Genomic DNA, 12,100 nt, shown 5'->3' with positions numbered 1-12,100 from the left:
CTGTGGCAGACCCTATACTCAAATAGAGGCCAGTGATGGGACACTAGATAGAAATGGTGGTACCACACACACCCTGAACAGAACAGGTAATTTTTTGTCCATCAAAAACTTCTCATCCCTTAAAATTCAGTAGTTATTCACTGAAAGGGCAGATATGCCTGTCTGTCATAAAAGAAGATCGTACATAGGTGAGTCCATGCAAATTGTCTTTGAGGCTTCTTTCTATTTTGTATATGCAACATGCAAAATGCTAATGAAGAATAGAGTTAAAATATGAGGGGGATATGGTTTTCCTCATCTAACCTTGTCAGTTCAAATAATGGTCCTTAAAATTTTTCTCACTCTTCAATCCCTGATCCCATTTTTTTGCACTCTGCAGGGTATACGCTTTAATGCCTTTGGACAGATTGTCTGTCTTTGGACCCAGCCAAGCAGCACATATGTATTATGAGTCAGAGATCCTGTTGCCATTATTCAGAAGGTCACAGAATGACTTTGATGCAGTCCTTGCTGTTAACACAACAAGCCTTGTGATTTGTTTTGTAGATGATCCTGCGCAAGCCACTTCTGATTATGAGACCAACAACAGTGATAGCAGTGATATCGTACAAAATGACGATGAGACAGATTGCTCCAAAGAGCAGACACGTAAGGCATCCGTCTGTAGGACGTACACGCCTGAGACCATCATTCTGCATCCCTTGATACCACCTGAGGTAGCTTGTTTAAGTTGCACTCACACAATAGATGAAGGAGAGGGGAGAAATAAACAAAACACCCAAACCGCCCCCCAAAAAACCCTTAGAATTGTCTAAAGACTGTAACCACAGTTTTAAGCAACAATTGCAGCAGGTTTCTACCTTGCAGTAGGATTGTCTTTCAAGAATGGAAAGGAACCATTGAAATGTGTGACAGCTGCTAAGCACTGGCCACTTGTGAAACACTAACCATCTATTTCAATGAATAAGTACAAGTTTATGGATTCATTATAAGTCATTTCTGAAATATTTGGCTTCTGTGTTAGCCTGGCTTTAAAGGGAATGGATTACAAGGAAGAGAAATTATCTGCTCAGACTACCAGCATGATATATGGTCTTCCTGTTCAGCCTTCTCAGTGGCCTTGTAATCTTAATATATACAATGATCCTTATTTTAACATAAATTAACACTTTTCTGAGGGCGCTGGCATAATGTTGTTGGTGGTGGATGTCTTGAACATAGGAACATTGCGGTATGGTGAACAAGGGCTGATCTTCTCATGACTGCTGTATTCAGCTGTAATCTTGATCAAGATGGAGAGGGAAAGCTTTGTTTAGTTAAATTTTCAACAGCCTATTTTGCAACTGCATTAATAACTTTGAGTTGGCTTGAGCTCTTGAAAAAATTTATTGTAATCTGTTGGAGTTGGACGTGCTGAAAGAAGGCATTTTTCTTGAGATATTTTGGTATTTACTCATCTACAGTTTCTTAGTAATAATGAAATTCAACAAAGTATAGAGGGAGAAATGTGAAAGGAAGGGCACAACCGATCTTTTATTTCCAGACCTTGAAAAACAGGTAGGTTTCAGTTTAAGAAGTACAAGTTTTCACTTGGACTGAGCTCCATTATCTGTGTTAGATTGTAATGAATACAGACGTAGAAACTGAGCACTTTTTCCTCTGTACTGCAGCATATTTTACAATGAAGAAAACATTTCCTTTGGAAATGAATGAATGATTCCCATGAATGAACAAATGAATGTGTCTCATGGATAAGTTCAGAGGCTGATGTTTCATACACAGACATTCTTATTCATTCAAGTGAAACAAACTATAAAGAAGAGTGACTAACTGCAGGGCTAGTAGAAATGGGGACATCTTCACTGAGCTGAGCAAAGTACCAACAACTTACAGAAGATGCTAATGTGACCTTAGTTTTTAAGAGCGGAAGTTTTTGCATGAGATGTTTCACAGAACTGAATTTCCTCTTTATTCTGATTTCTGGAACAGGACAAGCCTGTACTTGCTCCAGAGCCTCTGGTTATGGACAACTTGGATCCCCTGATGGAGCAGCTAAATAGTTGGAACTTCCCAATTTTTGATTTGGTGGAAAAAATCGGAAAGAAGTGTGGTCGGATTCTCAGTCAGGTGAGAAGGGTGTCCTATCTGCAGAAACTGGCTAGATAATTGACAGATTTAGACAAAGTAGTGTTAAGAACCATTGTCCTTACAAGGTCATCAACCCATGAATTGTGATTTATGCCACCTAATTCAAAGCTGCCATTATGAACTCCGTCTCATTACACCCTTTAGTTTTAAATTTATATACTTTAAAATTTTAAAATGTGAAATTAAAATACACACACATATTTTTCCTGGTTTTCTCTGCCAATGAGTTTACGTAAACCTTTCCGAATATTCTTTTCTATCCGCAGGAGGTGCTGCCACCCTCTATTGAACTTTTTGTGAAAGGATTTCTCATGGGTTTCAGCATGGGAGGGCTAAACTGTAAATACATTCAATTGCTGGAGGAAATACAAAAATTTTGTACCTTTTTTATACTGGAGATTTCAGGCTGTGCAAGAAAGCAGGGTTTCAGGAAGTGGGAATGAAAATAGTCCTTTCTATATTCCCTCACCTTTAAAAGGTCAGCACTTTAATAATAAATTCATGTCATTATACATAGGGAAGACTAATTTACTGTGAATCAGGATGTGAGATCTTTCTAGACTTTCTTTCAACTGTTGTTTTTTCATTCCCTCCTGTAAGTTGAATGCAGGTACTGACACAGCCCATATCTACCCAGCACAGTGTCACTTCTAGAACCACTTTCTTGGATGAATTTTCTACTGTGTTATGCCCCTTTTCCTTGCACACTGACAAAACAGCCTCCTTTTCTTACAGAAAAACAGCAAAGTAATTATTGTTATGTAGGGATGGAAGGGGAAAAAAACAAACCACAAAACAAAGCAACAAGAGAATCTGACTAATCTAGGATCACTTTACAAGGCATTATGTAGTGATGAGTCCTGGAAAGAAGAGATTATATAATAGGTATAATGTGGGATAATTAACACTCCCCACAAACACAGAGGTTGGTGTGTCACGCACATCTCAGTGCAATGAGCTCCAGAGAATGCTGTATCAAATCTTGGTCCCTTGGTGTTTAACTATTATTCAGCTAGATTCAATTATCCAGTGGTCAACCAGGAAAACCAAAGCATGAATTCGAATATATCCTGTGGTCTTCCTTTTATTGTTCTTTAGCTTGACAAGTAACATCTGTGTTTAACCAGTCTGCAAGCTCTCTAGGTTGATTTTAGAGAAATAGGCAAACTATGGCTGGATGGGGATATTGATATAAATTCAGTGATAATTACTGAGACACTTGCATTAGATAACAAGCATTAGATAGTGATTAAAATGCTTTTCTAGAGCGTATTTTTTTCATATTTTTTTTTCTAGCAGCATAGAATGAAAAATGAAACCTAAGGAAAAAGAGAACTCTTTATTTAATGGCATATCTAACAGTTTGGATGAGCAAAATCTTGTTCTGGTTTTACATGGGTACCTCTATATGTTTCAAACGTTTTGCCAAGCTGCATAGTTCTGTACCTCTCAGTACAATTCCCTTGTGCACTAAATTTGCACTAAAGGTCCACACTCTGATTCCCAACATCCGCTCTTTGCACAGCTTCTGAGCATGTTACCCATTTTGCAGTGCTGCAAAATAAGACCTGTGAAATAAAATAGGGAAGCTTTAATAAATAGTATTTGTGATCAAAATTCAACATTTTTCTGTAGCAGCTGCTTGTAATAACTCCCACTCCCTAAGAGCAGAATGTGGCAAGTTCGACTTTGTTCATGAAATAAAGATAGATCCTTTAGTTCTTTCCCTACCTACTCAGATGCTCCCAACAGAATTATTTTCAGAAATAAGAGAACTAAAATAAATAAATCTTTTTTTTTCCCCAATCAGAAATATTGTCTTTTTCTTGTATAATTTTTAAATCCTGTGATATTATAAACAGAGGAAAACAAAAGCTGTAATGATTTATTCTCCATATTTTGCTATTAAATGGACTCATCCATTAAAAATAAATAAATTAACAAGCTGAATTAACTATGTTTGCCTTGCTAGCTTAAATTTATGAGATGGAACAAAGCAGAGCTGACACGTGCCTCTGGGGAAGCATTCAGTTTAGAAAGCAAGTGCTGGCTTGGCATCTTTAAAGCTGCCTTAGATGTCTCTTTCTTCTTTCCAGAATGTTAAATTGGTTTAGACATATAAAAAGACCTCAAACCAGTCAGTGGCCATAAAAGCATCTGTGCAAAGTACAGTGGCAAGCACTCTAAGTGTGGCACTAACAACTACACATGATGGGGGTTAGAGAGCAATTTACATACCAGTCTCATTTCAGAAAGGAGCAGCAGAGCTTTCAACAGAGTTGATGCTTCACAGCAAGTCATAAAGTTAGAGAATGTCTTCAATCGCACTTAACACTCTTCTTAAAGCTCCTATGAAACTAAAACCTGTGGAAGAGAAACTCATTTGCCTTGGAAAGCAAATAAAATAAAAAAGAATATGCTGAAGTCAAAGTGTCTCTCTAGCTTTTATTACTGGGCCCATAGAGACGATGAATGGTGGTGGTGCTCCTGTGCTCTCAGTACATGAGCAGCATTGAGGCAGGGTGGCATCATTCCTGTGTGTGTTGTGAGTTGTCCCTGGATAGTGACAAGAGGATTGTTTGTTCACCTCATAATCATGCATGGCTTCTGTAGAGAGAAACTGCGGCCATTAAATGAAGGAGTGAAGGAAATCAGTCCTTGGGGAATGGGATGTTCCGGGGATCATTACAGAGGCCCTCCTGAGGAGTTGTGCTTGTCAGAGCTGGAGACAGGGTGACAGCAACTTAGAAGAAATGTATGTTTGAAGAAAGTAAGTGCAAGAGAACAGAGAAGAAGTGCAAAAGGGTTGCCTACAAACAAGTAGGGAACCGTTAATCTAAACTTTGCACCTGTCCATTCAGGAGAAATGCTTGTCCTTCTTCAGGCATTGCCACCAAAAGTATCTGAGTTATACATGACTCACTCAAGCGTTAGCAATCATTGCAGAGACAAGCTGAATGTGGAGGCTGGAAGGAAGAGGCAGTGTGGAGCACCTACTGCCAAGCCCTTGGAGATTCCCTGGGCTTGCCCCTGGCAGCAAGGACCACACTGTGGCTGCAAGGGTGCCATGCTTAGCCCATGGAATTATAACTCCCAGGGAGCTAAATGAAACAGCATGTGGCTTGGGAAAGAAGGATTTTAAAAGACAGGAGCATTTAAAACTGCTTAATCCAGAGCAATGAATAAACAAAACTGCACAATTTGTCTTTTCATTTTTTTCTTTTTAATGAAAGAATTTAGTTAGTTGATTTTCTGGAAGACATCAGTGCGCTTTTTCCCTCTTTCTGGCCTGCGTTATCCCTTACTCTTCCCCATTTGCTAAGAAAGAAAGAAAGAAAAAAATCACAAAAATGTCAAAATGACCTATTTGGCTGTTTATTGTTTCTAATGATCATAGAGTATAATGTCATTTTACTCCAAGTCATGGGCAAGAGCTATCATTTATATCCATCACAGTCAGCTTTGTTTTCAACTGCTGTTGAATTTCCCACACCCCAAAATACAAGGGGAGGAAAAACATGCTTTTATAACATTTTTTGTGTAAGATACCTGTCTGGTATTGGTAGCATAGACCAGTAAGGTTTGGTTCTGCAGAACAGTATTTCTTTATGCTTGTTCTTTTTACAGAGATACTTTTGCTGGAAATAGGAAGCTTACCATTCAGAAGTCTAAGAGTAGAATGTAAAATAATGTGATTCCAGATAAATAAGCAGAATTCTGTGTACAGTTTCTAATCCAAATTATCCATAAGGTCAGGCCCTTCACTCTGCCTCAGTACAGGAGGATCCTGTGGGATATTTAGTGAGTAAAGTTTTGCCTTCTACAGGCCCTACCTTTTTTTTTTTTTTTTGCCTACTTCACATTTCCAGAGTGCTGTAATTCAGTAGTTCCTTAGCTCCTTTGCTATAAAGAGTTTTTCACTTTATAAGCAACAGCCATGGCCACAAAGAAAAATTACCATCGGCATTGCCGATGGCACTTGCACACTTATGGTAGAAACAGAAGAGCTGGGGCCATCAGCAGAACCCCAGCTTTCAAACATGTGTCATCAGGCATCGTGGACAGTGTCGGACATGACACTCAACGTGTCTCTGCATCATCACTGCCTGTTGCAGTGCTTTAGCAGAGTTTGTCACATGCGGATTTTCCCTGGTAAGCAATAACCAGGCAGAGGAAGATTATTACTGCTGCAAATTCATATCCTCTTTTATTATTCTTACTGTAAAAATCCACAGTGGCAGGACATTTGAAGTTTATGTCAGTAAACTTTAGGTGCAGCTCACAGGTCCCAACTTACATATACAATATTCAGAAAGAAATTTATACACAACATACAGAAAGAAACCAAGGTCAGGTTGGATGGGGCTTTCAGCAACCTGATCTTGTGGAAGGTGTCCCTGCCCATGGCAGGGGTGGTGGAAACAGATGAGCTTTAAAGTACCTTCCACCTCCCATATGAAGATAGGCTGAGGAATTTGGGGCTGTTCAGCCTGAAGAAGAGAAGGCTGCATGGAGACCTCCTAGCAGCCTTCCAGTATCTGAAGGGGGCCTATAGGGATGCTGGGGAGGGACTCTTCATTAGGGACTGTAGTGATAGGACAAGGGGTAACGGGTTAAAACTTAAACAGGGGAAGTTTAGATTGGATATAAGGAGGAAATTCTTTCCTGTGAGGGTGGTGAGGCACTGGAATGGATTGTCCAGGGAGGTTGTGAATGCTCCACCCCTGATGGTGTTCAAGGCCAGGTTGGACGAAGCCTTGGGTGAGATGGTTTAGTGGGAGGTGTCCCTGCTCATGGCAGGGGGGTTGGAACTAGATGATCTTAAGGTCCTTTCCAACCCTAACTATTCTATGATTCTATGATTTCAACCCAAGCCATTCTGTGATTCTGTGAATGAAATGGGTGCGGATAGTTGTTTGATTTACATTCGGGTATAAAACACAAAATACAATTTTTACAAATTTCTCATTGCTGTAGCACTCACCATTCCAAATGTGCTTCAATTCACTTAGCTCTAGGCAGATCATTACCAGACAGATGGCATCAAAAGAACAGAATTAAGCTAACAGCAGTAAATAAATAAAGAAGCAAAAGGCTTTAGGGTCCGATTTGTGAATGAAGTGAAAAGGTCAGGCAGTAAATTTACTCTGTCCCATTGTTCTGTATGTCACGTTCAAATTTGTCTTCAAAAATGTCCATCTTGCAGCAGTTTCTGTCTATATTTCCGAGCACTTGTCCCTCCTGAGCAACTCCTCACTCATCCATCACAGTCTCCCTTCCAGTATGGCTTCTCCTGGATGTCTACAGTCATCTTTCCATGCAGGAGCACTTGGAGCAGCTCTGCTTCCTAAGCTGCTTGCTGCCTTTGAAATCCTTTTGGAGAAGTCACTTCTGTTATTTCACTTCTAAAATAGGGGAGAGAGAAAGGAGATAATGCATAGGATTCAAATTATTCTCTCCTTTTGTCATTCCTTCACTTGTTCCTGCTTTTTCTGGGAATTGATTTGACGCATGGAGTCTCCTTGGAATTTTTACAAAAACACTAAAGACCTCTGGACATCATCCTTTATGTGTATGTGTTTCTGAGGTGGTGTAAAATTTGGGGGATCCATACACCTGAAAGGATGATAAGAACATCTGCAACAGTATAACAAAAGAATGAGGTCTTTTTGGTACTAATAGCTTGTCTGTTTGGCTATGTAGCCACATCCCTATGGAAGTGCAAATATCTGTAGCTATACACAGATCAGAAAGCAGTTTTTCATGGGGTAATTCAATAGAATGATTTTCATTAGAGTTGTTCTGGCCTACTTAGCAGCATGTTTGTTTTGGTTTTTCAGGTATCATACAGACTTTTTGAAGATATGGGACTGTTTGAAACCTTTAAAATACCAGTAAGGGAATTTATGAACTACTTTCATGCCTTGGAATGTGGATACCGAGAGATACCTTGTAAGTAAAAATATCCAGCAGATAATAATGTGTCCTTAAAGTTTGAGGTATTTTCAACACTCTTTGCTGTTGAAGCCTTTCTTCTCTCATTATAACAGCTACTTTTTTTCTTCTGGTACATCACACCAGATGGATGGCTCTCTAGTTTGAGGCTGGTGCTGAACCACAGTCTCTCGTCTTTTTCTCATTGCGTTTAATGTTTCATGTTGTTTCATAGCAATTCATGGCAAAATTCTCTGCAAGCCTAAAGCAGAGTAAAGCTACTACAAGTGCAAAGAACTGTTTGCTGATTCTGCAAGTGTACCCCAGTGCCCCAGTTGGAGTTTACTGAAACATTTCCGCCCCATGAGCCATTTGGATTTTTACACAGTTGCAGTTCTATGCAGCCAAAGGAGATGAGCTTTGTAAAGCAGAAAAAATATGCCAAGTAGTTGAGTGCAACTACACTGAAAATACAGCTTGGCTGATATTTTTCCATGTGAGTCATTCATTCACTGAAAAACCTGCTTTCAGTCATCCCCAAAGTATTTACTAATTCAAACCAAATTTACCAAGCAAACTGCAAAAGTCTTTTTTTCCATGAGGAGAGAGGGAGTTATTACCCCCTTTAGCTGGTAGATAACCCTAGTGCTGAGGAATAGAGGACAGTCTGTTTCCTCCCACCTTCCAGAAAAATGTCTGAAATACTGGTTTAATAAGTCATATAGTCTCTCTCTTAAAATATTAAATACCATTGCAACATCTACGGTGGAAGGGATTGAAGGAAAGCTACCTCAAATTGCCTTCCAGTCAGGACTTTTAGACTCTCTTCGGGAAAGTGAGAGACCAAATTTCAAATCTTTCCTTGTGTTTGAACCGGACTGGGGATTTGAAACAGCAGATTGTAGCCTAAAGAAGTTATAGGTGGATGTTCCACAGTTGGTCTGTCCTACTGGAGCCATTCCTCTTTATTTAAAACATTTAAATATTCATAGAGTCTCAGGATTTTTTATGAATGTAGCCCTTCATTACACTGGTTTTTCTTAAGCATGTTTTGGTTTAGTAAAGCATATTTTGTCTCATAAAAAATTAGTTTGCCTTCCAGTTTTTCATTTCTGTGAAGGGGAAAAAAACAAAGCAACTTGTTTGAACTTAACAATTTCTTTCTTCTGGTTGCTGAACTGAAAAATGGGTTATTCACACAAAATTTATGGTGACCATCCCAGTTAGATTAAATCAGTACAAGTTTCACAAGAGGCCAATCCAGCTTTTACTCCTGAGAAAAGTATTAGACCCCTGTGCAGGGCCATCATCTAGGTTTTGCATGAGGGAGATTAGTGTCTCAGGAGAGATGTTCTTAGTACTTCAAGGAAGGCGGGGGAGAGAAGGGTCCTTCCTTATTTTGCTTTCTTCTTTTCAAAAATAACCTAATAGATGGAGCGGCCTTAGGGTGAAGTTCAGCATCGGTGCCGAGAAACCCCTATCTGCTATACACTGCCTATCTTTAGGATGCAACAGGTGTAAAATCAGGTTGCTAACACTTCTTGCTGCCAGTCTCTTCTACTCCCCCAGAGTACAGAGGTTTTTTTCCACCATTGTGAGTTTTATAGATGGGAGTGACACAGCAGTAGAATCCCAAATTTTTGTGCTTTGTTCTCTGAAATACATCTTTCCAGAGCTGCCGTAGCAGCAATGTGGCCATAGGCTATCATTTTGAATAGCAGATTTCTTTGTGTTTACCTAGTCATTGCAGAAGATACCTGTGCTCTGCCCAAAATTAGCCTAAATCACAAGCTGAACTGCTTGTCCTTTGTTGATTTAACCTCAAGTGTAAGCTTCGGTCCTGGTGCAGCAAAGCATTAGCCCTCTTTCAGCATCATGGTTGCTTTTTGCTAACGTGCATTTAGATCATGCTTTGTGCTGAACTAGCATGTGATCCTTTTTCAGCCGGTTGTGTTGGTTGTGGAATAGTTTATCTGGCCTTGTAGGATTTGGTGCTATGAGCCCTGGGGTGACTTTTATCTCTCACTTCTGCAAAGAGAGGTTGTAGTAAGTCAAATTACAAGATCCAGGGCCATAACTCTTATCTCTGGCCTGAGAAAACCTCAGAAAGAACCTGATTTAACTGTGCAGTGTACACCTATCCTGAATTTGATTTTTTTGCAGTACAGCTGCTAGCAAAGCACTTATATTTGCTCAGGTAGAGTCAGGTCAGTGTTACCTGTCTTGTGTTTAGAAGCTAAGTGAAATCTTGACTACTGAAGTGGGTGAGATTTTCCCCACTGATTTCATTTGAATCAGAGATTAACAGTGCATATTTTACATGATGGCATTTAAGAAGCTAAAGGCAACCACTTGAGTAAAGGATTGGATCTGGTAGCATAGGCAGTATCACTCTGTTTTCTCTTTCTTGACTGGTGTGATACATACCATTGAATGTGCTTCAACTTTAGTGAAAGAAAATCTGAGCATTTACTGAATACTGCTGGTTTGCATGTTTCTGATAATGTTTGATTTGTCTCTCGATTGACTGCCATGCAGTACCCACTAGATGGTGCTGATTTCCCTCTGTGGGAAATGAGAGTTTAATAGCAGGGTAATTTGCTTTGTATCACAGATCACAACCGAATCCATGCAACTGATGTTCTACATGCTGTTTGGTACCTTACTACTCAGCCCATCCCAGGACTCCCAACTGTGATTAATGATCACGGGTCAGCAAGTGATTCAGGTATATTTAAATGTGCAAGTGTATATGTTGTATTTTTAAAGGTTTTTTTTTCCTGAGATTTGCTGTAAGAAAGCCAGCAGTTGAAGATTGCATACAATATTTGTTATCATGTAAACTTTTAAGTTGAGTGGTAACTTGGATGTTGAGGGTGTTAAAGTATGTTTATGTAACTCTGAAGACAATAGAATTGGTCCTTCAAAGCCTAATACTTAACAATGTGTGAATGCAAGCCTTTGTGGCACACATTGCAGTTTGTTTGCAATGGGTGCTACAGTTTGTTACAGTTTGATTTTTACAATAACTTTTTTCATAGGAAAACTCTATTGGTAGTGTTTTTCAGTGCTGCTCCAGAAGCAGTGTAGACTTAAATCCTCAAACCCTGCATTGTTTTACTATTACAAAATCTCTGAGGCATGCAGCATTGCCACTACTTGGCTGTCGTGAACTGTTCCTTTGCTTCCCCACTGTCTCCAAAGAAGGAGACTTGTTACCATTTTACAACCAGCTTGCAAGACCACTTGTCTGTTTTTTATGTTTGTTCCTTACAAGAAGCTGCTCTTATTCTGTTTTTATATTAACTTAGCCAGGTTCAGCTGTAACAACTAGAGGACCTTGCTATAGTTTGTGGGAGTTTTGAAGGAAACCTCTTCCATTTCTACGTTTTCTGGTGGTGTTTTTGTGGCATATCATTTGTTAAACTCTTCAGGATATTTTGGTGGGTTGGGAAACATATTTGTTCCTGGAAAACTTTATTAGCAGGGGTTGTTGGAGGCTTTTTAAGTGAGATAAAATAGGTGCAATGAAAGGGGTTGAGTTTTGTGGCTTTTTGGCGTTTGTTATTTGAAAGACTTTGTTCAGATGCATATAAGACCTATTCAAGCAGATTAAATTAGCAAAACATCTCAGTTACTATCTGCATCTGACAGGAATGTTCAAGCTGCTTCAAACGGAGGATTATCAGCAAAGATCCAAAGTGTAGACCTTTGGATTAGAAAATGTGAAGCATAATTGAGTTAATAAATGCTAGTCCATTGTTTTAAATAAGGACTGTTAGTGTCTTATAGGCTAATCTATATGGTGAAGCAATTAGATGGTGGAGTGAGAAGATTGAGTTACCCACAAAGCTTCGGAATGGCCATGATTCCATGGCTTATGGCTACTGACTCTGCTGCATTGCCGGAAGATCCCCAGGTGGAATCAGAGTTTGTTTCTTTCCAGTTGTATGCCTTATTGCACTGGATCATGTGCACAGTATCAGCAAGTGCTGGGGTCAGGATGTGTTTATTTTTC

At 39.4% G+C, this 12,100-nt stretch overlaps 1 protein-coding gene across 3 annotated transcripts in view; it reads left to right on the top strand.

The window, feature by feature from the left end:
• Positions 1-12,100, top strand: part of PDE3A (phosphodiesterase 3A) — a 256,702-nt gene that overhangs the window by 226,691 nt on the left and 17,911 nt on the right. For all 3 annotated transcript variants that reach the window (XM_057427925.1, XM_057427926.1, XM_057427927.1), the window contains 5 exons: positions 1-86; positions 547-716; positions 1,990-2,127; positions 7,989-8,100; positions 10,697-10,810. In XM_057427925.1, the coding sequence (XP_057283908.1) occupies positions 1-86; positions 547-716; positions 1,990-2,127; positions 7,989-8,100; positions 10,697-10,810 (620 nt within the window). The remainder of the gene's footprint in view (positions 87-546; positions 717-1,989; positions 2,128-7,988; positions 8,101-10,696; positions 10,811-12,100) is intronic.

Source organism: Pezoporus wallicus, unplaced genomic scaffold (assembly GCF_028554395.1).
Source record: "Pezoporus wallicus isolate ANWC-B61680 ecotype Strahan unplaced genomic scaffold, APGP_CSIRO_Pwel_v1 contig_2908, whole genome shotgun sequence".
Lineage (NCBI taxonomy): Eukaryota > Metazoa > Chordata > Aves > Psittaciformes > Psittacidae > Pezoporus > Pezoporus wallicus.
This window is presented reverse-complemented; position numbering and strand designations above follow the sequence as displayed.